This window comes from Temnothorax americanus, unplaced genomic scaffold (genome assembly GCF_048541705.1).
Source record: "Temnothorax americanus isolate GAGA-0224 unplaced genomic scaffold, ASM4854170v1 Scaffold10, whole genome shotgun sequence".
Classification (NCBI taxonomy): Eukaryota; Metazoa; Arthropoda; class Insecta; order Hymenoptera; family Formicidae; genus Temnothorax; species Temnothorax americanus.
In genome coordinates this window covers 2,220,784-2,247,491 of record NW_027509231.1, presented here as the reverse complement: position 1 = coordinate 2,247,491, position 26,708 = coordinate 2,220,784, and the positions used below count along the sequence as shown (strand labels likewise).

Genomic DNA, 26,708 nt, shown 5'->3' with positions numbered 1-26,708 from the left:
GCAATGTGACAATTTATTTTAAAATCGACACCCGCTGTAATTACCCGAGAACCGATTTACTTTCTATGTCGTATGATGTTGCCGCGTGTTCACTATGGCTTTTAATATTGACAGTCACGACGCTGTCGGTTACTCGAAAATTTCGGATGATACTTACGTAAAGAAAAATAACGTCAAAAATTGTCATGATACCTGAAAAATATCGACACCTCTAATTCCTATAGTATATTGTGCACCAAGAGGCGAAAGTAGCGTTTTTCAGACGAGTGTGAAGTTTGCCACCCGAGCAGAAGGCGAGTCTAAAAAAGCTTTCGACCCGAGGTGCACACGATATTTTTCACAACACCTTTACGGAAATGTTCGACTTTTGAATGTCTGTAGAGTGTATGCGTTTGATGTTCCATTCGTACAGTTTGTACGTGCGTGTAGTTAAATACAAAGAGAAAAAGAGAGTGATGCGGGGTCCAGAAACGAAGTCCCTGGTAGGGGGTGTGGGGGGCGAAGCCCCCCACATAACACAAGATTAAAATGACAATAAAATAAAAAAAAAAAAATTTTTTTTTTAAATTATTGTATACTAAATCTGATTGATTTGGGTTTTTATTTAAAGATATTATGTGTATGTGTGTGTGTGTGTGTGTGTAAATAGGTATAATTAGTTATCTCATTATTTAGTGATATTATTAAGAAAAAACAATCCCAAATCAGTATAGTTTTAATAAAAGTTATTTTTGAAATAGTAATTATTATTTTTATTTATTGAAATATCTATAATTTTTGCATACGTTGTACGTTTCTCTCCCTAAACAGGGACGAAAGCGGTCACTTTCCTCTCTAGGGAGGAAAGTGGTTACTTTCCGCCCGCTATGCCGCCCTGGCGTGAAATTGGCCGCTTTCGCCTCTCTCTACAGGCATGGAAAGTCGGACTTTCCGTGGAGGTGTTGTGAAAATATATTTGACAGAAAAGGAACATCTATATTATCATATTATACACATATTTTAACGCGATAGCGACGTATCACATGATATACTATATACATTATCGCTATAAATATTAAAGAACTCGTTTTTCCTCAACGAATAGTCGAGGGGATACGCTACGTCGCCAAAAATAGAATTTCATATCGCGAATGTCACGCTGCAACGCTGTAAGAATTCAGTCCGGCGTCCGGCGTCGCGCGCGGAATTTAATAAAGGCATAAATACAATAACGCGCCGCATGTGGTCTCGTGAGGGTACGACCTTTCGCGTTACTTTTTTTCCTTTCCATCCTTCCCAATTTGTGATCATGTGCACCGAGCACACGATCATCCCACTCGGCGCAATTTTTACCGCTCGTCTTTCGTTCGGAGAGGCGTCGCGACGCGAACGACGACGAGCGTCGTCGAAAGTCGTAAAGATGCAAATGCACCGTCTCCATCAGGAGAGATTGCCAGCTGTCCCGAAACCGCCGGGATACCTATACCCGATGAATCCACCGCAGCCCTCTCAATGCCGCCCTGCTATGTCCCGCGCGGGAATCGCGAGTCAGGCTCCTCGATTCTCAAATATGTATTACGAGAGGCGAAAGGATAAGTATTTCGGAGACGGTTTAGAAGAGTACGAGCGTATCTTGCTCCGTATATCCTCGAGATATTTCTGGTGTGAACCCCCCGTAAGGTGCAAGCTGCTGCTGCGAAAAAGAGAGAGAGAAAGTTTCTGAAACGAGAGAAAACGTACGAGCAGCAAACCGAGTTTAGGCAGCCGTACATATGTATATTTGGATGACTGCCCTCTCTTTCTCTTGTCGCGTGATCGATGAGGCAACCGAAACGAGGAACTCGGAAAAAACACGCGTCACGTCGTTCCCCCCTTTTTTTCCTATTTCGGAAATTACCCGCTATTAGCGTACGCGTACGGTAATTTACCTTGCTACTAATTACTGCAATATTCCCGTGAAAACGCTGACGTTCTCGTTACGATAGCGAATGCATAAGTCACGAAGCGCGTCCGTGCCGGGTGTCCGGTAGTGTCTAATAAACGAAAATTTATCCCCGCGCGACGCGCCGCGCCGGTTTATTTGCCGGCAATTTTGCTCAGCGTCGTGTCGCTCCGCCCAGACAAAACGCTTGTATATTATTCGGCTTGTAATTATAATTCGCGAATTTGCGCAGGGTCAACCAAGTTTATCGGTAAATTCCTTGGACAGCAAGAATTATTATGCAGAGTGTTCAACGTGTGTGAATCGTTAATCTTAATTACGATACTGAACAGGAGGAACAAGTTTTACTTTTGCAGCCATAAAATGAGCTAATTTAAAAAAAAAAAAAAAAAAAGAAATAATGTGTAAATTGATTGCCATTATGAATTAGCTACAGCGTAGATTATATCTTTTTTATCTTAAAAAAGAAGACCGTTTTTGTAGGTGTGTCTTTAAATGGACTTTGGTGCAAGTAGCGCGGATTTAGTTTGGCAATGCGTCGAGCTTAAAATCGCTGTGGCCTGGCGGCGGTTTTTATCCAATTTTATGCGGCGAATCTCTCTCTTCCCATGCACGTGAAAAACTACTGGTTAAAATAAATGAACGTTAAATCTACTAAAGGGATATAAGATTATTCGGAACACTGCAGGGCTTTCAAAGCCCCGCGCGATTGTTATACCATTTCACGTCGCGGTGATGCTTTCAATTCGTAAAAAAAATACATTTATTACGCTCGCATCATCCGAAACGCTATGGTGAATATATTGGTTCATCCAACAAATAAGCGATTTTTCATTACTGGAAGGATTGAATTTTATGAGCGTAAAACCAAAAAAAAATTTTTTTTAGAAATAGATAATATTGAACAGCTGGACAAAATAAAAGATAGAAAACAATGAAGGAATATGTGCCAGAAAAAGCTTATTGAAACAAATTAATATAAATTATTCGTCTAATTATTATTGGAAGAAACAATTAATTTTTTCTAACATATATTTAATCGAAGTCTATTATTTCTTAACTTTCTCATTTATGATTGTATTTTACGCATTCCTGGTTTAATAATATTTTCAATTAATAATTTTTCACACACGATGTTTCTCTCACATCTCGTGGTATTACGTAGACGTGTAACGAGAATGTACAAAAGTTGGATCAGACTTTGATCGTAATTTAGTAGCTAATCGGAAATGTCTAAGGGGACGTGTAAGGTAATCGCGTTACACGTAATAATGGCCAGGTTGCCAAATATCAATTAAACTTTTCTAACTACTTTCGCAACTTGAATGAAGGCTTGTGTTTATCCGTCCATTGTCAGCGATATGAATTACAAGGCTAGCGCGATGACGATGCGGGCTATCTGTTGCGAGCGCTCCGTAATATAGTCTCGTCTTTTTCAAGCTGATACTGATTAAACTTCCTTTAATTTCGACATACGACTATCTCGGCATTGTACATGTCTTATTTATAAGACTGAGTAATAAAGTAACTCCTCGCGAAGTTCATTATCGAGCGCACATCGGGGTTTCTTAAGACGAGTAAGAAGCGACATAAAGACGAGCAAGAGTAGCTTATTTATACAAACTTCAATAACGTAGTCAGTATTTTTAAGACCAAAGAAAACTTCGTAAAGATCCTTGTGCAAGATTAAAATTATCCCCATTATCTTTTCTCTCATCGCGCTTTCTTATATACCTAATAAACTATCATTCTGCGCATACTTGAAAAGTGTCGAGTTGCATAACGTTACAGAAATTATGAAAATTTACAAGCCTCTCTAATTTCTTATTTCCATATTAATTCCCTAATTTTTCTAATCTATGAAAAGAGCTCAGAGAGCTCGTACATATAATCTTGTGTCGTCACAGATTCTGATTTCCATTTAATATAAACATTTGCACGCAGCCGTAATATATGTTTGTTAAAAATAAAAATAAAGTAAAATAGCGCAGTTTCAAATGGATGGCCGCGATTGTTCGTGCGATGAGATTCCCATGAAACGACAATTGAAATTTTTTGCGGTCTATTCGGTAAAGGCCATATTTATTATCTCGTTAATTTTAATCCCCCGACCACGCTGTGTGACCCAGTATCACGTACACCTCGACGACAATGATTTACGGCGCTTTTCCGGTACAATATAAAGCTAGATTGTGTATGTACGTACACACATACATGAACGCGGTACACGTGGATACGCGTATATCTACTCACAAAAACGAGAACCGCATTTACTTTATTTATTTTGACCGTTTCACTTGTACACACAGAGTGCTCAAAAATTACCGGATGTCGTTTTCGCTGAAGATTTCTCGATTTGTAAAAATGTAGAATATCGAAAAGAAAGAAATCTCGAATGTGTTCGAATAATTAACGATTGAGCTTAGAACTTTCGATGAATTCCCTCTCTTTGTCTTTGTTTTTCTCTTTGAGCTTGTCTCCTCCTCTTCTTCTCTATAAGGGTTTTAAGAAGGAAAATAGGTGACAAAAGATTAATAAGCACAAAGTTAATAAAAATTTCATTTCACCATAGACATTTCGTACGCATATCACTTTCCACGAATATCCTCGAAGCCGCAGAAACGCGTTTATGCAAGACTGGAAGCTCATTGGCAACGCGAAGGCAAATCAGTTATTAGACGTGCCTTTATGGACCTCGGACCTTTGCAAGGATTATTATAGTCATTGTTCAACAAACTCTCCTTAGACGGCTCCCGCGGGCAAAACCGAGTATCGTATACCGCATCTGAGCTCAACAAGTTGATAATCTGCATCACCGTACATCAACTTCGAACCTAAGCGCTTTCAGTAGTACATTAGCATCGTATTTCATGTAGGAGCGAATTGAATAAACAATTCTCTACATTTGCGTATAACTACGCAACGTTATGCGTAAATTAAACCGAAAGTTAAATCGAGTTAACCCCCCCCCCCCCCCCCACCGCGGATAACGTGAGCAAGAAAGGCTGCGTTTATTGCATACCAGCGAGAGTTCGCTGTGCTCTCTAAAGATCGAGTTTCTTTACAAAATATATAGCTGCGTTACGTGAGGAGGATTGCCAAGATTAGCTTTCACGGAATCCTACCTTGCGACCGATTTTGTAGTCTGGCGCTATTCGACGCCGTTGCTGTGTAACCGAGATCGGCTTTCGTCTGATTATCTCGACATTTTGTTGAGGCTAATTCTTTTTAATCTTTATAGCTTCTCTGAACACACATCAGTTAACGTCACTACAAATAAGATCGACGAACTCTTTATTCCCTCGACGGTGCTCGCGCAACTATTATATATGATGTTCTATATAAGATTCCCCGCCGCGTTGTTTACCGTGAGGTCGGCGAAGCAAAATGTCGCGCATCGATCGACACACCGGATAATAAAAGATAAACCCGGCGAATAAATGTATGTACGGATTACTATTAAGCGAGCTTTAGCATTGAGCGGCGCAATCCGATTAGAGCAAGATTTCACGGAGGTAAAAAATCGGAACGATCGAGCTGAAAAAAAATTCCCGAGCGCATTATGCCGATCGGGATTTGGGCCTCGACGATATTATTTCCACGGACTTAATCACTAACGGTTACGCGGCCAATAAATCGCCCGTAATTTGCTTTAAGCTTCTCACGGAATTATCTATATACCTTTCGCTGAAGTTGCCGGGTTACTCTCCAAGTCGACTCCCCCGTGCATACACTTAGTATCCCCGCACTTTCCCCCGTCTGCAATCTCCTTGACCGGTCTAGAACCAATTTTCCCCGAACCAGGAATTTCTCTTTTTTTTTCTTTGCTACTTTTTAATATACCTCGAGTATCTTAAAAATTGAAGCTTAAGGGGAAATCATGTTTGTGCAAAAAGATATCGAAGGAATATGTCTTTTTATCTACTCAGCGCTTAGCATATGTTCTACTCGCTCAAGCGATCTTTCAGGTTGATTCTACGAAACACATTTCGTTACAGATAATGGGCAAATGGTACGTCGTGGAAGTTCTGGAACACAGGATGGACCCCACGAAGCCAATGAGCAGCTCGTACGTCGTTGACTCGTGTCCGATCGTGAAACTGAGGCCGATAGATCACGCCTCGTTGAGACTATTGTGGACTGAGGAGTCCGGAAACGTGGAATATACTTTCCGGATACCAGATGTCCACAGAAGAAAGGGATTATGGCGAACCATGACCTCGCAGAACGGTAAAGAGATTTGTTTATTTCACGCGACCGTCTAAATCTCAATTAGTTACTCCACGTTATTTTGAATCTGTAATTTATTCGCTATACCCTATGCTTGCATATACTTTTCCGATTTGAAATATAAATTTATTATCGATGATTAATAAAATGCGAAAACTTCGTTTCATTAAATGGCTTTCATTATGGTATTAACAGCATCTAATTGCAAACACATTCAATAATGCAACGTTGCGATTTAATTAACAAGTATTATAGACGATGGCTATTCTCTCTCTCGGTTAGAATACGTAAATTAATATTGAAACCGGATGCATTAATTATCATTGGTGTGCAAATTAATGCGTTTGTATTACACATTTGACATCCACGCAATGAACCTTGTAAACTAGAATCTGATCAAAAACATATTTGCGTAAGGAGTAATTGCACAAAATGAGGCTTGTGATTGGTAACATCTGGCGGAATTAGAGTAATACGAGTTTCAGGTTATAACTCCTTTTGAACAAATCGATCGAAATCGATGGGTGTATGGGTGGGCTTTACTCTTTATATCTTAATCGAATCTCTCAGCATTCCGGTTTTCTCGATGAGTTTGAAAATATCCCGACCATTCCAATTATAAGACGAGTTACGGCTCTCATTGCGATTGATTTTCCATGTTACACAGTTAGCCGAATTAATAAACCTTTCGTGATAGAACTGGAAGTCTCAATTTTTCAATCACTGCTCTTGAGCAGCGTTTCGTCCAATCGATCTTCTCCCGAGTGTCTCTTTAGAAGCGAAGAAATAGAGCAGCGAAGGACTCTTCAAAATTGCAAAAAAAAAAAAAAGAAAGATGGACAATCTCCGCGAAACGCGCAACAATTTTGACGTATGATCCACAACTTTATTATGCCTCGAATAACCTTTCGCGACTAGACAAAATTAAAACTCTGCTTTCGTCGAAATTTTTCAATTTATCTCAAATTATGACGAAAACGTGTTGCGCTCTTGCGTGTCTCGCATTATTATTCCTTTCTCGTAATTCACCTCCTCTTGCGTGCAGATTTTATCGACCCATTGCGTGTAATGAGATTTCCAAAGAAATACATAGTTGACTCGATAATACATATATAAATTCAAATTATTTATCCATTAGAATGTTACTTTTTTTAATAAGTTTAGAAATAACAATCAGATGACGTCCTCTTTAAATATAAGTATCAAAAGAGAAATTAATATAAGAGGATTAAAAGAAGTAATCACATAATTAAAAATACAATTTCGTTGATAAACAAGTTGTGATTACAATTTTCGTTTCGCGTGGGAAAAGCTTCTCCGTTTCGAGTTTCCATAACGAGAAGCGACAGGGGAAACAGATATATCCAGTGCGCGAACTTCGGCGTGGAGTTGGAAGTTCTTTCGAGGGTGATTATCATAAGCCAGTCCGAATAACCGATCACGCCGCGCTTGCCCGACGAGTGGTTGAAAGTTTCGGGGCAACTCCTCGCAGAGGGTAAATTGGATTAACGATTCGGCGGGGTTGATCGCGCCCAAAGTTGCGTCGGCGTTAGGAAGATGCGCCATTAGGTTGGCGGCTCTTAAGATAGATACGCGCTTTGAATGGATCGTCAAACGAAGACAAACACTCGCAATGAACGAGCGTCTCTCCATCGTGGAAGAATCAATTAGAATTTATTCCTCGACAAGATTCGCATCGCGAACCTCGAGAGAAGCTTTAAATATAGAACAAACGGAAAAAAAGACTTTGAGACAATATGTTGTGTGTAAGTTAAAAGAGACTTTGTATTTAAAATGAAGAGCGTGTTTCTTTTGATGTAAAGATTTCTTGATCAATTCTGGTCTCTTTTATTAAAAGTTAATTGGCAATTATTATAATAATAAAAAAATTAATTAAAACAGTTATAAAATAAACCAGACAAGAGAACCGATGCGTTTTCAATACATTATTAAAAAATGAAAACCGAAATAAAATAAAGTAACGATATTATGATAAAGATATTGCAATAGATTAATGGTTATACAGCAGACTAGTGGAAATAAAAAATAGAAAACGGGTTATTGCACTCGTTCGACATTTGGGCTGACTGATGGTAGTAGGGATAAAGCAGATCTCGAAAGGAGGAAAGATACGAGATTAAATTAGTTCAACGAAACTGTTTGGCTCGTTGGATACTTTCTTGAACTCCAACCTCTTTATTATGTTTGCGTCCATTGGCGGATTAAAAGCACAGATTAAAAAGTTCATTAAGTGAAAAGCAGAATGGTGATTTCTGTGATCCAAATAAAAACACGAAGGTAATGTTTCTATGTCAGAAACGATCGCTAATGATTAGTTACCATATTATCTTACACGAAAAATTAAATTCTCATCTTTTAGATATATCTGCTTTAAATATATATATATATATATATATGTGTGTGAGTCTGTACAATCCTTTCCGAATTGAAGTTGATAAAATCATTTAATAATGTACTACAAGAAAATGCCGATTATTTAGACCGAGTTAAAGGATTTGATGTACTTGTTATCTGTACAAGATATTCGGATAAGGAAAAACGTAAACGAGATATCAAACAAGATAATACTCCCCAGACAGAACGAACAATCGCGTATCAATGTAATTCGCCAGAACACGATTCGCCAGCGGCAATTAAAATCCCAAGACGCGCCCCGACTAACGATCTTAATGAATTCGTGGAATCGTCCGTGTGATTATCGGTTAACCGTCAGTCGAGCCGGGATGGGATTCAGCCGTCGTAAGCCAACGAAGTCGAGGCATCCAATTACGACTGCCGACTGTCGGAGAATGACGGGGAACGCGGAGAATTCGTCGCGAGGCGCTCCTTTCGAGGAAAAAGCGCTCGTCGACGCGGAAAATAATTTTTCAAAAGTCGCACGGCCATCTGCTCTTTCTAATTTCTTTCCGGCCGACTCTGCAAGTTCTTCTTTCTTTCCTTCTCTTTCCTCCTCCCTCGGGCAACCACTCTGCCGAATAGCTTGTCCGACGCTATTCTTCGCTATCGGCCAACAGCAAATACGGGATCCCGTATAATGGAGCAGACGCGGAACGTAATGCGGATTGAGGTCTCTCCGGGATTTCGTTTCAGCCCGCCTGCCTGCCGGAGTATACTAATCCGAAAACCGAAAACGATCTGAAATGCCGGGGATAATATACCGCATCGTGAAACTGCAAGAGTATATATGTACCTGATTGATGCACGGACATTGTTTGTGGAGTCGCTGGGACAGTTAGCGAGTTCGCTCTCAAATTAATCCTCTCGCGAATGAATCTTCATTCAGGAAAATGATGTCTCTCTAAAATGAACGACTTTCACGTATCTTTAACGCGGGAAAAATTATACGAGTTATCTGTTCTTGAGCTAAAAATGATAAATATCATTTACAATCGAGAATGATAAAGATGTTCTAATAAAATAAAATAAAAAATCATTATTAAAATCGATTCCTATATCTCGCTTTAATTCGCTAGTGTATGTGTTAAGTTCAATAAACTTTTATGTATAATAATTTTTTAATAAATTTTTAAACATATCAATTTAACATATAAATCTTCCCTGATCAATTTAGAATTGATTCTTCATTAGTGAAAATTCAATTGATCGTAAACCTTCTTTATAAAGAAAGTGTTATAATCTCTTTCAAACAAGAATGCATTTCTATTAAATTACTGAAGAGCATTTTTTAATTTTGACATTTTGTACAGAAGTTCTCTTAAACCCAATTTTGACCTAGTATTTCAATATCGAAGCACAAGATAAATTCCGGCGTAATAAAATTCCTGAAGAATATCTTTCTATATCAGAGAGAAAGAGAAAGAAAGAGAGAGAGAGAGAGAGAAAGAGAGGAGAGAGTGAGAGACATAAAAATATATTTCGATACAACATGTACGAATGCGACAATTGATTATTTTCCATGCATAAATATGAAAATCGCTAAACATACATTACGTATACCATATATGTAAACCACGGTTGTATATATCCGTGATTTGAACAATTAAATTTACCATCTGGTTAATTAAATTTGGAGACAACGTGCCGGATGAAAAATAAAAAATAATATCGAGTATCTCTCCGACAAATATATAACGGGTTTTTAATAATTCAAAATATAATTTTAGCTCATATGCAAAATTTTGAAATTGCACGTGTCTTGAATATCTTGCTGGCTGAAATTAAATTCGCATATACACACACATAAACGAGCGCGTGCGCGTTTAATTACACAAAAGAACCGAGAAACATGCTGCATTTCGCGCTGTTTTCCTTAACGCGAGAAAGAGAAACACGCGCGATCAACAGCCACTTTTTCGTCGGCGCATATAGCGACTTTATTACAGAAAGTTAAATCAATTTCGTGCATTAGCCGGTCCTTGGAGCCGGAAGGACTATAGGACTGCGCGAAGATTCGCTCGTGAGAATGTTTTTGCCGTTTTATGGACGACGACGAAATGAAAACTTTTCTCCGACATCTTCCTCTCGCCAAATTTAACTTCCCCCCGAGTTCGGCCGGGAATCTCATCAGAGTTGCAGCTGTCGTACTTTAGGCGCTAAAAACGAAGTTCTGAGGGGGCAGTTTTTCGCGATGGAATTCATAATTCTCTCGTGCAACATACTTCGCGGCTACTGGACGCGACGCTTGACGAGACGATGAAGAGACCCTTGAGAGACTACCTAATATATGGATGTAAGTGCTGCCTGTTCAAGATCTAAGCGCGGCTGCAACAACTTTCCAGAGAAGATAAAGACCTCTGCTCTTATCCTTGTACGACCGACCTAGTTTTCAAACTCGCAAACGGCCAGCGTGTTGCCCTTTTCTTAAAAGTTACGCTAGAGATGAGAAGGTGCATACGTAAACGTGCTATAATCCAGATAAGATTGCAAAGATTAAAATTTAATTCAATTTAAACAAAATAAAATTTAATTGAAATTAATTTAAATTTTTTTTTAAATATTACTTTACTGAAATTTAATCGAGAACTACAAACATTTGCAGTAAACGTTATAATATTGCGATAAGGGGGAGAGAAAAAGACGGAGGGAGAGGAATGTAATTATTAGGCTAATCGCTTAATTGGTTTGCTTGTTAATATACGATTGCTCATTTATCGGAAGGTGTACCGTTTAGCTGTTAATTTATAATTGTTTACATGCGCGTGGAGAGAAATAAATTGCAATCCATCGCTCAACCGGCTCAATTTAGAGCAGCGATATACATAATAGTTGGCAAAATGTAATGATAGTGTCGCGCTAGGGAACAAATTTCAATACTGATCAGGACAATGTATATCGACTGAAGCGATTACGGCGATGACATTGCCGGCATATACGCGGCATATGCAATTAGTTGTGCGCGTTGCAATTACCATGTCGTTTTAATATATAATTCGTGACTTCAACGCGATTGGGAAGGACGCGCCGCGAGTAAGTAAACATCTAATTGCTATATCACGATGTAATTATGAGTATCGCGACGCGCTTTCAATTTCGTTTCCTGCGCGCTATTCACGTCGCTTTGCTTATAATAGCCGGAACAATTCAGTCGCAGTAAATGTCAATCGCAACCGTTTCAGTGAGTCGTCATTTCAATGAATTGTCAGGGTATGGCAATGTTTTGCGGCAATGATCGATATGTCACATATCTACGTGAACCGACGTCGTTGTTTAACGGACGTTTTGGTCAACTTCAATTACGAGTGACGAGTGTAAAATATTGTACATATATTTTTTTTTTTGAGAAGCGTAAGAATATAAGCAAATTGGAAAGTCGCGTAACATGACAAGATTGTTTCGACATTTTTATTTTAAAAATGTTTTCGAATTATCAAATATTTATAAAAGTCACATTACAAATTAAAACGATAGCTCCCTCAGAAGTAGATCGGTCACTCCTCTCTGTATACATAAGTTTAGTTGGAAGCGTAACGGGTGCTTCTAAATGCCGGTATTAAAGTGGTATCTCCAGAGTGAAATATTTCCGACATCGCGCGATGATCCTGCGAAATGTGGAATGCATGTGCATCGTTTATGGTCGTTGCACATTGCGCATATAGATTGTACACGTGTTTGCCGTCTCGTCTCCGTATATTTCCCTTCATAACGTTAAGTGCGTTCTCAACTACGTAATGAGCCGTAATATTGCGTATTTCCATTTCGCAACCGTGTATTTCGCGTCGTCACGAATGATCATCGAATCCGTCTGAACTGCGCCAACAAGTGAGATCGTAATCAAATCATTATAACAAGATCATAATTCTGATTATATAAGTATTGTATTCGCAAATGGCCCAATTAACTTGATTAAATGCTAAAATATCCGTTAACTGCCAAGACATGAAGAATAATGCGTGATAAAAACGTGACTCATCTGAATTTTTTGCGAAACGATGAAAGTATCGCTTACATAAAGTAAATGTTAACATTTAGGTGTGTGAGACACCAACCGCGGTTTATCCCGGTCAATTCACTTAGATCAAACATTTTTGCAGATTAAACATTGCACAGGTTGGAGTTTATATCTCCAGGGTCCGGTGAAGTGGTTGAAACTTACATTTGTCAAAGCCCCGACTTAGTCCATTAAACGTGTTCAGATAAAAGTGCCAAGTCCGTGATAAATGATACTAAATACAATGGTATTGCGCTGCTATTTGTTACTCACTGTGAAAGTTTCTAAAGGAAACACTTTGGTTTCTTTGCAATTTCGTACTACTCGCATCAGCCTTTTTATTGCTTCGCAATGCTCGTACTCATTACCCGAGCTACTTAATCACTTCCCAAATACTATAAGAAGATTAACTAAGTTTGAAAGCTCATAGTATACCATATATATCAATTTTGTACAACACTTTCATATGTGGAGCGTATCACGCAAGATCATAATTTTCTTTAAAGCTTGAAAGCATGATAAGTTTTTAATATCGTTGGCATAGTATACGGTACACATGCGTGCGGTATATAGAAAAATATTTATGTACCCTATCTTGTTTGGAAAAATTTTATGCGAAGCAAAAAGGCAACATCGTAATGTAGTTTTATCACATTCTGTTTGCGTTTCTACTAAATACACTGAATAAACTACTTCGTAGAAATATTTTTCCTTCTATGTAAAATTTTTCCAAAAAAGAGACGAAGTATCCAGATGCTTTTCATATGCACACGTGTACAGATTTATGTGTAATATACATGAATTACATTATATGTAGGACTACAGCATTGTAGGTATATAATGTTTCGCCTCTTCGTCGTATCAGTAGAGACAGGAAATTGGAAAGTCAAGCTTTCGCTACTTGCTCGATCCTTCTTTATTGTCGCGCTTTCCTATCTTGACAATATCTTAGATGTCTATTTTAAAAAGTAAACCCAAAAGCCTCATCTATCATTCTCGCCATTAATACATGCGTGTTAAATTTATCGGATCAACTGAATTACCAGATTTTTTCGGACACATCTCAGAATTCTCGTTTAAAAATCGTTAAGAATATTTATATTATCTTTAGACTCTTTAAATAATCTCCAAATTGGGAGCTTGAATTTCGTCAGTTTTTATCTTTCACATCACGACAAGTTATTTTCACGTGAAACAAAAATCCGTGAGTACAAAATGACCCTGCTTTTACCCCGTACGGCCCGTACCCTTCTTCCTATTTCACTCAAGAGCATTCCACGTGAAGATAAAACTACTTCATAAAAATAGACTTGTCGTCGACAGACATTTATTTCTGCAGTCGCGACAGTTCCGTTTGTACAAGAGATTCTACTTCGTGCAACGGACGGAAGCTGACGCGAAAAGCCGGGGCAGGAAATTCGATAAGGAGGCCTCTCTCTCTCTCTCTCTCTCTCTCTCTCTCACACACACACACACACCCTCATTCCCTCCTTTCTTTCACCCTCATCTTGCGTATTGCGTCACGTTGCTTCTTTTAACCCGGTTGCTGATTTAATTTGCAGGTACCTTAACGGAGCAGAGATACATGCAGTTCACCGGCAACGTGCACGTAATGAAGGCCGTCGCCTCGGACATGGTGTTGACTTTCTGCTCCCGGAATCCCAACAATCAGCTCTACTCCCTTTTACTGTCACGCGAGCACACTCTGCAGAAGAGCGACAAACGAGGAGTTCACAATCTCCTGGGACGCCGCGGCCTGAAGATCGTCAGCATCCGCGAGACTTGCATGAATGGCGGCGCGAGATCCAAGCGGAGCGCGCTCGATCTCGTCGCCTGGGCGACCCTCATCGGCCTCCTATCGTCGAGCGTTCTCTTCAGATCCTGGCAGTAGTGAAATTAAACGGACGATCGATCGATCTCGAGACGCCCAGATCGCCAGATCGCGCCCCGACTGTGTGTCTCTCCGTCTCAGACTAATTAACGCGATTATGCTAACACTTTGGATGCTGCTGCGCGTGTAATAGGACATTACGCTGGGTTACGGAAATCCGTCGACAGAGCTCGACGTCACGTTAGTTACGCATAGTAACTTTCTGTATAACTTAAGTTCTCATGGAAGAATTTTTAATTACAGAACCAATATCTTTTTCTAAATTTATACTATTCATATACTCACTACATTATTATAAACTGTTTTAATTAACAACACACTTTAACAAATAATATTAAATTTAAAAAACCAGTATTTTCTACGCGGTTATACAAAATAAAATATGATCGTTACACACGTTGATATTAATAAAACGCGTTTAAGAGAGTAATTAAAAAAATTTTTAACCAAAATTAAATTTCGCACAAGGCAATTAATAAAACTCTCTATTCTATTATTCTTTTTTTATCCGAGCGTACCTCTCTAGCGTGTATTAATCGATACACGAACTAATTTTAAACGAAACGAGGGAGTCGCATCCAAGGGGTTAAAATTATACCGCACGGCGACGGACGCTCGATCATTGACATCGAAGATTTCTTCCGCAATTAACTTAACGCCATCGTAGATACTCGATCAACATCGTGAAGACGGAATTGCGATTTAGATCCGCGGCGTTCCCGGTCTCAGGTAATCGCACAGAAAGAAAGAACGAACCGCATCGACGGGATTTGTGATTCGGTTGCTCCGGAGACCGACTTTTAAGAGGATCGGATCGACGAGACGCGCAGCAAGATCGAGCGTAGGAAAAGCATCGATATCATCTGCGATTCCCACGCGGGAGCTTCTTTCGTCCCTATCCCCTTACGGGTAGATCCCCCGGATCGTCGGCCACTCGAATATTTTTCAACGACGTCCGCCGTCATTTGTTCCTTCGCCGAGAATGAATTACCCATTAGACGATTTTTCTTCCTCTTTATAGTCCCGACAACTCCCGTGGACCCTTGTGGACAGCTCGCTCTTCGCCGTTCCGCACAGTTTTTAATCAAAGGCTCTTTGTAATGAGAGCAAAAAGTTTACCGCAAACAAAGCGCGTGCATCGCGAGGTTCATTTTTTTTCCATGGTGTTTTCTCGAGTTATATATACCAACGTATTTTTTCTTGCAACGAATTCGCTAAACGAGGTGATTTTGCATCGGCTCTTATTGAAAAGTCTGTTTCAATACTTCTACTTAATGCATTTGTAGCTGTATTAGATAAATAATTATTTCTAAGCTAATTATTTTACTACGTAATATTACTTTTTGCGACGCGGATCCGAGTTTCTACGAGCAGATTCGTCGTGAGAGCCAGGAGAAAAAAAGAGCACTCCCGAAGTTTCAGCAAAGTTGTTAAGATCACTTTGCGTCCGTTGCGAAAATACATGGTCCCCTTTCCTTAATGGCGCAAAACGCAACGAAATCCGTAATAGAAAGAGAGAGAGCAAGAGTGACGGAGCATCAAAATCTCTCGCGCGAGAACCGCGCCGGGGATTTTCCGCAAATACTTTTCCGATAACTGAGGGGACGCACAACCGTTTGGCGCACCTCTTGGCATCCCTTTGACCACGGGTGAGGGATGTTCGAGCATTCTCTTTCTATCTCTCTGTTCCCCTCCTCCGATAGTTGTCCATCAGAAAAGTTCTCTCGAATTGCCTTATCGCGGAGAACATCTCGATGCCCGACTCGCATCTCGCCGATAAGAACGCGGATTATGGGGGCAGAAGGGGGAGTGAGAAATGGGAGCGCGGGGCCAAGAGGTGACTGCATTCTTGCGTGTCTCCGTCAAATAGACGAAGAGACAGAGAAAAAGAAAGGAAGAGAGAGGGAGAATGAGGTATGCTCACGACGATTTCGAGTTCCACTGATGCAGCAACCTCATGTAGATTGCAGAACTGGCGGTAATGCCGTTCCGCGAGAAAAAATTCCTCCTGAGATTCGCTCTCGTCTCTTCCGGGGATTTCCGTATACGGGGTGCTCTCAAGAATGAGGCTGACGTTGACCGTGGTGACCGGTCACCGTGACCCAGTCCCGTCTTCAAAAATAGCAATAAGACGGCCGCGGCTTACGATAAAAGTTGCCTATGCAAAGATTTGAGTGACAATTGATCTATTATAACCTTAATTTCTTTCAGCTCCTTTCGTGAAAAGTAAATCTCTCTAATAAGAATATTTTAATCTTTCTTTATCATACAAAAAATTATTGATATACGCTTTAAAAGACTATTTGTATATTTGTTTCTCTATATACATCTATATTGCAATCTCGAGACATAACGTAATAGATTTTTTTTTCACAGAGTGGGGTAAGTACTGTATAAATCTAAAAAAGCTCGCGAAGTCTTTTTCAAGACACCCTGTATCACCTAGTTCGGGTCACGTACAACTCGCGAGTGTCGCGACGTCGTCGTCGCGACGTCGGCGTCGTCCTGTTTCGCACTGCGCCGCATAACGAAATCACCGAAATCTCCGTACTTGCGCCTGGAATTTTCAAACGACTACGCAAATAGATAATCCCCCCATTTTTCAAGAGACCGTCGGTAGTTATTGATTTATCAACCTGATTCGAGAGGAACGAGAATCCGCACACCAATCGAGTCTTTTGCGCGATTATCGAATTAATATCCTGTTCGAGGTAAAAAATAAAAAAAAAATATATATATAAAGACCATCAGTAGCTTTGACTGTCAAATTTTTATACATCTCTCAATGTTTCTAATGTTTAAAGCGAAAGGAAAGGTGTATCGTTTCGGAATTTCTATACGCGCGTTATCGAAAAGTCGATATCTATCGGATATCGCTTGAGACCGGTCCAACGTTGCGCGTATTTACGATAAGTAATTGTAATTTTTGCTAAAGTTCCGAAAAGATTTTTGCTTCGATTAATGAATTTGGCGATATCTCTCTCGAAAAAATAATAAGCAGAATTTTTTATAACGATTTATTCGTTTTTATGATGCTAATCTAACTTGTGCGATCTTGAAAATTAAATAAAATTTCAACCAGCAGGTAGATAAATACATACTATTTATTTTTCGTTACGCGCTAGACTTTAAAATAATTCGAGGTAAATACACTTTTCGGAACTTTGCTCGTAATTTTAAGCGAAAGATCTGAGTGTTCAATTTAAATGAATCAATACGACTGCAAGCCGCATATAAGTGATCATTTTTTTCAGAAAAAAAGTTTAGCCACAATCAGAATTTTATTCCCTAAAATAATAATAGGTGCTATTAGTTGAATCGCCGTTTTCTTTCCGCACCCTTCAAACGTTTTACAGAATAAAATACTGCTCGCGGTTAACTCTCGAAAAAAATCTTTATGCGGTTTCCAATCGCATCGATGCAAATAATCACGTCGTATGATTCGTGTCTCTGGCAAAAAAAAAAAAAAATAACGAACTGATCGTCGTTCTTTCGTATGAACTCGAGACACGATAGACAAAAATGCATGTCGTACATGTTGCCGGATGTTAGCGAATGTAAAATGACAATAGGTGTCAGCGGTCAAGCTGATTCTGCGAGGATGGATAGGTGTAGCGAATTGTCGAATGTTTAAAGTCTAAACTATATCGAACCAAACTATCGTGTGAAGGAGGATATCGATGTACCGTGACAATTTCACATTCAATCTGCAATTCTCGAATGTTTTCTCTACAGTCGTCTACGATTAAGAACGTTAGTTATCCGATAAGCTACGAACGTAATTAAAATACGTATTTCCCAGTTTCCCTTGCGTACGACACAAATTTTATTGTTAACACTTAAGTTTCATTACTTTCTCGATTTACTAAATTGATATACAATCGTAGAATTATATGAATTATGTGTGTAAGGAAAATAATAGTTTAATCCAGCTGCGAATAATAACTGAACCAGCGTGAGATAATTATTTCGCTTTGAAACATTAAGTGCTACTCGAAAATACAATAATTATATTTATTATTTTGTTAATTGTTTTACATATAACTCTATAAAGTAAATTTATCACTGATTATCGGGATGCCGTTATTACTAGAAAGTCTATTACAAAATAACGTAGTTGTTAAAATAATCATATTTATATATATAGATATAATAATGCCGTAAAGATATTATACCTATAATAATTATCGATCAATTAATATCAAGATGCGAAGTGATTGTTATTAATGACGAATTAAATTGATTTAAATTGAAACATTATTAGTAACGATTACGCGAATACATTCCTTAAAGTCTGATGCGCTTGATAAGTCTCATTTAGATAGCTGCAAAACTGTTAAAAAAAATAGGTACATTCAAAAAGTAATTTAATTGATGACAATTAAATAAAAAAAATACCAACCTTGATAATTTGTATTCTTTATTTAAAACAATGTCGGACAACTCGCGGATGCATTAACAATATATAATGACGAAAATAAGAGTGTAAAATATCTATATATAAACGTCCGTCTTTCGATTTAAACAGACATTTAAAAAGAGCTGCGGTCGCGCGTGAGAAAATTATCATTAGAGCCGACGCCGCGCTGATTGCTGTAAATTAATATCGATTGTGCAATAACGTCGCGGCGGCGTGCTGCAAGGGGGCGAGTAAACAATTAAAGCTCACGATGGGACGCGATTAAGGCCTGGTGGAGCTCGATAGCTCGGGAAGGAAGGCCCGGCTTATCGATCCCCGTGCTCGAGAGCGGTCCGAGAGTTACCGTTGTTTCCGTAACGTAACGTCGCTCCGTTATGCAGAATTTACGAGGCCGCAGCGGCGTTAACCACGCGAGAGCCGTGCCATCAATTTGTATCACACTCACTTCCGAATTAAGCTTAAACACGATATTTCTTTCCGAGCATACGGCGGATTTATCGGACGATTACACGGGAATCCCATAATTCCCGTTACGACTCTACCGCGCGTATTTCTCACATCCGCGCGCGCTGGCTGTCATTACCTTTTTCAATATCTCGTCATTTATTGAAGGATTATTGCCGACGCCTCGGCTCCGGATATTCGTCTCTCGTAGCTCGAGATCCGAATCTCGAGACTGGACGACGATTCAACGCGTGAGTTTTCGCCCGGAATTTATTGCTTAATCACGTTCGTTGGGGGCAATCAAATTTTAGCGTTCCCAGCATCGCTTATGAACAAATCTAACTGGGATTATTAATTTATCTTCTTTTCGTCAGAATATTCAATCACGGAGAAAATTGTATATTAAATTTTACTATGCTGTCGCACCAACTGCGGACCATCAAGACGCCCAAGTTTAAATGCTATAGTCTTATAGTAAAATTACTATGTTCATAGCATTTAGTGCTACGATCATAGCATTATTATAGCATTGAATGCTATGATCGTAGCATTAAATGCTATGGACATAGTAATTTTACTATAAGACTATAGCATTTAAACTTGGGCGTCTTGATGGTCCGTAGTTGGTGTGTGGCAGCATAGTAAAATTTAATATAAAATTTTCTCCGAAGGGTTATGCGTCACGCTTATAGCGATATGGGCATTTAATTTTCAACAATTTTCCATTTTGGATAATATTAAAAGTGAATTCAAGACCTTTGTCACATATTTAAAACAATCGAAGACGCTCGTTAGTCCATCGCTCTACAATTACCATTAATTAAATCAATTGATACGTTATGCGAAAGAGACGTGACGAAATAATAACAATATATGAAATCGTGACATCTATTGCGAAGATGTAGTCTTTATATATCTTGACTTCGAGTTAAGACAAGATATTCGTGATATCGATCGTGAAAACTGCCCACAATCATCGCTATAATTCGCGTTCTCGCGATAATTTTAAGCGTAATAGGGGGGACATATTAGAGAGCTCGTTATTGAATTATTGTATACTCGACGCAATGGTCGCGCGGGAACGCGCGATGTTATGTTTAAAATGCTCTAGAGTCTTTATTTATTGTACAAAACGCTGGATATTATAGATATATATATATATATATACATATAAGTATACGTTTAAGTTATACATATACGATCTATAGTACCTAATAGGATGTAATCGTATGCTTATTATGTGTATAAATATGAAACAATAAAAAACTACTTCGACGTTTCACGCATCTTTATACATTACCTTTCCCATCTCTTTTTACATTTCTCCTTTCGATGTAATAATAGTTGTATATCTAGGAAGCGAGATACTCTGGACGGAGGATGTGCTTTCTTCTTACGATATTAATTTACGAAAGTCTCGCCTCATACAGCGCAGCGTAGATGTTACGACGCCGTACGTCGAAAGAGACGAGAGGAACTTTAATGCTGCAGCCGGCAATATAATGCATTCTAACGTAACGTGTTACGTCACGTAACTCTGTTCTACAAAATGCAACGGAAAGTTTCGGAACTTACTCTTCGCGTAGGGAACAAGCGAGCCGAGCCGAGAGAGCGAAAAAGCTTTCTAAGCCGCTCATATATTTGCATCGACGACGGTGGCCACAGGGTGAAGCGGTAGTTCTACCATCGACGGTAACCAGACGGCAAATATCGTAAATGTCAGACACCGGGAAGATATTAAGCGATTTGTCAAAACATCGGCATTCGATACGCGTTCTATAGTTATCCGTACGTACGCTTCTTTATTTCTCATGATCTCTTTACGGAAAATTAAATTGCATCAGTTTATGATTTTCTACGTATCCTAATGTATGTATCGTAATGTATTAACTATCAGAAAAACATTTTCGTAAAAATATTTCTATTTTAAAGCATTCTCGACCGAATTGACGTTGTTCTTATTTTTCCTTTTTTTTTTGCTAATAAATCCGCAAGACACGTACGCTTTTTTATTTCTCATAATCTCTATTTTACAGGAAATCGATATTAAATTAGGTCACCTATAATTTTATACCTATGTATCGTAACGTATTACCGAGTATATCAATTATCAGAAAAAATGTTCGTAGCAATATCTCCTATTTCGAAACATTCTCTATCGAATTGACGTTGTTCTTTCTTTTCTTTTTTGCTGATGAATCCACAAGACGCGTGTACGCTTCTTTATTTCTCGTAATCTCTAATACTTTGCAGAAAATTGATATTAAATTGTGTCAGCTATGATTTTATACGTATCGTAACGTATTGTCGAGAGTAAGTGTTAGCTATATCAGAAAAAAATTCTCATTACAAAATATTTCTATTTCAAAGGATTCTCGATCGAATTGACGTTGTTCTTTTTTTTCCTTTTTTTTTGCTAATAAATCCGTAAGACACGTACGCTTTTTTATTTCTCATAATTTCTATTTTACAGAAAATCGATATTAAATTATGTCAGCTATGATTTTGTACGTATCGTAACCGTAACATATATTGACTATCAAAAAAAATTATCGTAGCATCTCCATTCAAAAAAGCTCTCGATCAAATTGACGTTGTTTCTTCTTTTCCTTTTTTTTTGTTAATAAATCCGCAATACACGAGCGCGAAATGCGCGGCAATAAGCTCGTTTATAAAAAAATTTATAAACAAAACGAATATTATTTGGGGAACAAGCAAGAGAAGAGAATGTTTTACAATTTTAAAAATTATCTTACCTGCTGTCATTTTTTTGTGGCATGCGCGAGATCGCCGCGTTGCGGGGACGATCGCGAAGAAATTTTTACAAATAATACAATTTAAAACGTTAATTTTCTGCCAAATAGAGATTATAAAAAATAAAGAAGCACACGTATGTACAAATCAATTTGAAACATTTATTAATTACGCAAACGAGTGCCCGTGCCCGTTCTTTAACGAAAGACGGAATAGATTCGTGGATGCACACTTGAGTTTATTCGCACTCTCGATATTTACACGCTTAATTAAAGCAAGCTCGCTCTCTCCGTTCGCGTTCGTTCGCGATCGCGACAAGCAAAGTGAGAACGTCAAACACGCGATCGTTCTCTTCAATCAATCGATTATGGCTGTGGTCACTGCAAATGCTTCGAAGCATTTCTCTTCTCCTTTCTTTCAGGGAAGAAAGAAGGAGAAGAAGAGAGAGGACGTTTCAAAGCATTTGTAGCATCAAATGGACTACAGCCTATGAATTCCCGTGGTTAACGAAAGATTCATACTATATTACTCTGAAGCGTCTTACCGCGCGATTAACTAATTCGGAGTAAGAAACGGAGGCAGGGGACAGGAATTTTGGAGGTTATCGTCTCACTGAGACACGCGGGACAACGATTCTATTATGATTTGGCTGTATCTCGCTTCGAATAAATTGTTTCTCGTGCAAAATTTACTCACCGATCACGGAGCATTGCCAGGAAACCCGCCAAATCACAGCCGGGGAGGGTGATACGTACGGCGCCGGCGTCCAGCACGACATTCGGCATTCGCGGCCTCGGCGTTCGTCTCGTCCAGCGACGGCACGGCATCTCAGTCGACACGAGCAAAAGGAACGGAGTATTCTCGGCGCACATTCAGCTCGCAACACTCTGCTACCGGATATCTTCTCGTTTACGAGAAAGAGGAATTCACACGATCGACAACGTCTCGCGCTACGTCGATGTGAACGCGTCGCGTATTTACTTGCGCACCGCACCGCCGCGCCGCCGCTGCCGTCACGCCGCCGCGCAGTCAGGTGAGCCGTCGAACGCGATTGGCTCCTCGCGACTCGAGCCCCCGCTGCCCGGCCAATCACGTTCGACCGCTCTGAGTTCGCCGGCGAGCGGCCGTGGCACAACCGACGCCGTACTAGCCGCGACCGTTGAAACTTCGCAACAACGTATATATATACGTACTTACTCTCGAAATCAGTGCGCGGACGATTGTTTTTGTCGACGAGCGACTTTGCCACTCGTTTTTGTCAACGCTCGGCGTACGCTATACCTGCGAAAGCCATTCGGTATTCATTTTCCCGACGAATCTCGCATAGGTGAAGTGTTATTCGTGCTCCGCGCGCCCGTCGTCGTGCTTCGTGCTCCGTGCTCCGCGCTGTGTCGACCGTGTTCTTCGGAACCTCTCTCGTTTCTGCGGTTGGCATCCCTGCTACCCTGAGCTCCCTCGTTCCGCGGGCCGCGGTCTGTGCCTCTCACCTCTGCGGGAATAATCGGCGTCGTGCTGAACATTTCGTAAGCGTATAAAGTGTCCGGCGGAATGGATGTGTCGTCATGTCGTGACGTGAATCGCTCAAGACACCGTGGATCGTCGGAGACGTGGTTGAAGGTACGAGAATTGTGACTCGATTCAAGTTTCGCGATACTTGCGGGGGATAATCGGATAATTCCCCCCCCCCTCCGCCATGTATGGTTATAATATCAAACGTAGCATTCTCACGATCGACTGTCTCGCGTCGCACTTTGAACACCGCACGCGTGCCGGTTGTCGTATAATTTATCTCCGATTCTCTCCGAAGGGAGAAAGAGAACCAAGTGCGTATATTGTCGTGTTGTGTGTGTGTGATTGAACGGGACGCCCGCGCCGTGAATATTTGCGACAATCTCCATATGTATTTCGCGCACGTTGATTAACGCCGAGAGTCGCGTGTTTTCGTCGTAATTAATGATACATTAATAATACAGTTTTACATTCGCGAGATTCACGAGATCGAGATCTGCGTGCGTGCGGTGTTTGATTTTAATTATATTTTCGATTAAAATCAATAACTGCGTGTCTTCGCTAGGCCGCGGTCCACTTGACGCTACAAATGCTTTGAAGCATTTCTTTGAAAGAAAAGAGAAGAGTGCTAGTCACTAGCCGTCCGTTTGACTCGCGTAGTATCGCGCCGACGCGATGTCTCTTCGAAGATTATTTCGTCGCCATTCGCGCACGCAGCGCGGTGAACATACGGAACGAATTGGTGCCGCGACTCTCTCTCTCTCTCTCTGAAATTTCGAAAGAATCTATATCGGAAAACGTTGAGGTATTTCGGGGAAATGTTATCGAGAGTGGCGCGCGGCCTTGGGGTCGTTTTTTTTTGTACGCGGCGCATCTTGTTTACGCGAAATCACCGATGCGTGAACGATTAAAAGTCGCCGGCAGGCAGATCTGTTTCGTACGTCGTAGGGTCGAGATCTCTCGATCGCTCTTCGCGTACAATTACGGAATTACCTCTCGCGCAATTAACTATTTACGTTGAGTGATTCGCGCGATTTATTTGCTCGCGGGAATCGAAGCGACGCGGGACGGGAGTGCCGAACTTCGATATTGCATCGCGTATTTTCGCACGATTCGTTTGATTTGAATTGATCATTTGATACACAGTAGTCTCGCGAACGTCGCTGACGTCGAGATGTATTAAAGTGCGTTCACACACACGTGACCGTACTTTCGTGAGTTGCGCGAGTTGCGAGGGGAGAAATTGAGAGGAAGAGGAAGTTCATGCAGAAGGTATCGAACGACGAAGTAACTACGGCGTTAGAGCTATCTTGTTATAATTTTATTTCGTCTCCTTTGCAGAATTGATAATTATTTCATGCGTAATAGTTATTTCTTAAAATATTAATTAATATGAGGTAATGGATTTGTAAATATATATATACGTATGTTTAATTGAAAGCACAAGAGTATTACGAACGTATTATTTTTTGTACGGATATATAATAACATCTCCATTGCGTTGAAATGGATAATTAATCATATATTTATAGATTAATAACATATTTATAAATTAATATATTTAATCCTGGAATCGTATAATTTATTAATTTATTTAATTTTGAGATACATGAATTGCTTGAAAATTACAGAATAAATATAAGTAGAAAAAATAGGAGCTAGAAAATACATCTAATAAATGAAGCCAGCTCGGCAAAAAGTAACAACAATGATGGAATGTTTTTAGTGAGAAAAAAAATTGTGTTCAAAATTTCATAAAGATGTTATCGCGTTACACTTTTTATCGACTTTTTTTTGGTAGACAAATAAAATTTTCAGGAACTCTAATCAGAATTTTAGCATATTAAGATACATTATAATTAATTAAATTTAAAAGTTTCGATAAACAGCGAAAAATAAGGAAAAAAAAGATACAGATGTAAAATAAATAAAAAACAAGTATGTTTGTTCCGTGTAGAATTCCGTATTTTATATGTTCGGTAATTATTTTTCGAAATACTGAGACTGTCTCTTTTCTTGTCTGCTCTAATTTAGATTATATATTTGATTGTTACAGAATCATCGTAGCGACGTTGACGTTTCTTGCTTACTAGGTTGTTTGCAGTACACTAACGCTGCATTGGCATTGTCACGAGTCTCGATTAATGGCTCCTACGTGGCACCAGATCTATCGGATCTGCGTAAACCGCATTCTTACGAATGCGAGCCTGATCTGGAGGTGGAGGAGGATTTTGCGGCCGGAACAGCCTGAAAGAAGATGGTGAGTGTAATTGATTTTTAATACGTACTGTGTGACTTATGTCCAAAAATTTTCTATCTCTTCCGTCTTTACTTAATCGAACCGTTCATTTGAATGTTTCAGAAAATAACGACGCGGAAGATGACATCGAAGCAGCGAGTAAATTCTGCGTATCTGACACCCGAGCAGCCTGAGAGGAGGAGGAGGCCTAGGATAGGCATCGGGCATCGGCGTACCAACACTTCTGGTAAGTGTTATACTTTCTACGTTTTCTACAGATATTATAGAATCCCTTTTTTCGTTTATCCCTATTCAGTTGTCATGTTAAACCGTGATTCGGAATATAAATTAGTAAAAAGAAGTAATTTGAAAAATTTGATTCAAGTTGATTCTAACGTAGAGACCTTTTTGCGAAAAAAGTATATTTAAAAGTATAATCTGAATAAAACGAATAAGATGTTCGATGTACGTGACAATTATTTAATTGATTCGATTATTTTTATATTACAGAAAATATCCCCGCGGGAAGGAGCATCAGCTTCGCATTGAGGGAACACGAAGGACATCCCGAGCAGCCTGAGAGGAGGTGGAGGCCTAGGAGAGGCATCAGGCGCCGGCGGAACAACATGCGGTAAATATAATTGGTTTACATATTGTGTCTCTTTTGCGGAAGGTTTATCCAACCGATTTTTCAATCGGATGGTTAGTCAAAGAGTAAAAATTTGTAAAGAGTTATATTTTTTAAATTCTTGTGAAATAAGCTCGTGTTTGATAAATATTTCAAGAAATTACGTCATTTTTTTAAATTAAATTTGTTTAACGAACTATATAAAAGATAGAATTCTATGTTTTATGTTCGGTAATTATTTTTCGAAATACTGACTGTCTCTT

General features: G+C 39.4%; 2 protein-coding genes and 1 long non-coding RNA gene across 8 annotated transcripts in view; 2 read left to right on the top strand and 1 right to left on the bottom strand.

The window, feature by feature from the left end:
- The window catches only part of LOC143899999 (uncharacterized), a 65,730-nt gene extending 45,140 nt beyond the window's left edge, over positions 1–20,590 (top strand). The window contains exons 2-3 of the mRNA XM_077410875.1: positions 5,920–6,151; positions 14,123–20,590. Coding sequence (XP_077267001.1) covers positions 5,920–6,151; positions 14,123–14,451 — 561 coding nt within the window. The 3' untranslated portion in view covers positions 14,452–20,590. The remainder of the gene's footprint in view (positions 1–5,919; positions 6,152–14,122) is intronic.
- The window catches only part of LOC143900178 (uncharacterized), a 92,349-nt gene extending 69,442 nt beyond the window's left edge, over positions 1–22,907 (bottom strand). Inside the window, exon 1 of the long non-coding RNA XR_013257729.1 lies at positions 22,766–22,907. This is a non-coding gene — a long non-coding RNA (uncharacterized LOC143900178). The remainder of the gene's footprint in view (positions 1–22,765) is intronic.
- A 581-nt stretch (positions 22,908–23,488) lies between these two features.
- The window catches only part of LOC143899680 (2-oxoglutarate dehydrogenase complex component E1), a 93,721-nt gene continuing 90,501 nt past the window's right edge, over positions 23,489–26,708 (top strand). For 4 of the 6 annotated variants that reach the window (XR_013257582.1, XM_077410189.1, XM_077410170.1 and 1 more), the window contains exons 1-3: positions 25,700–25,838; positions 25,941–26,064; positions 26,328–26,448. Coding sequence is in view for 3 of the 6 variants with exons in the window: in XM_077410244.1 (XP_077266370.1) it covers positions 25,836–25,838; positions 25,941–26,064; positions 26,328–26,448 (248 nt within the window). In the remaining 3 variants the exon portion in view is untranslated. Of the gene's footprint in view, positions 23,687–24,296; positions 24,851–25,634; positions 25,839–25,940; positions 26,065–26,327; positions 26,449–26,708 lie in introns of those variants that run through there. The other 2 variants (XM_077410236.1, XM_077410251.1) reach the window with 2 other exon arrangements.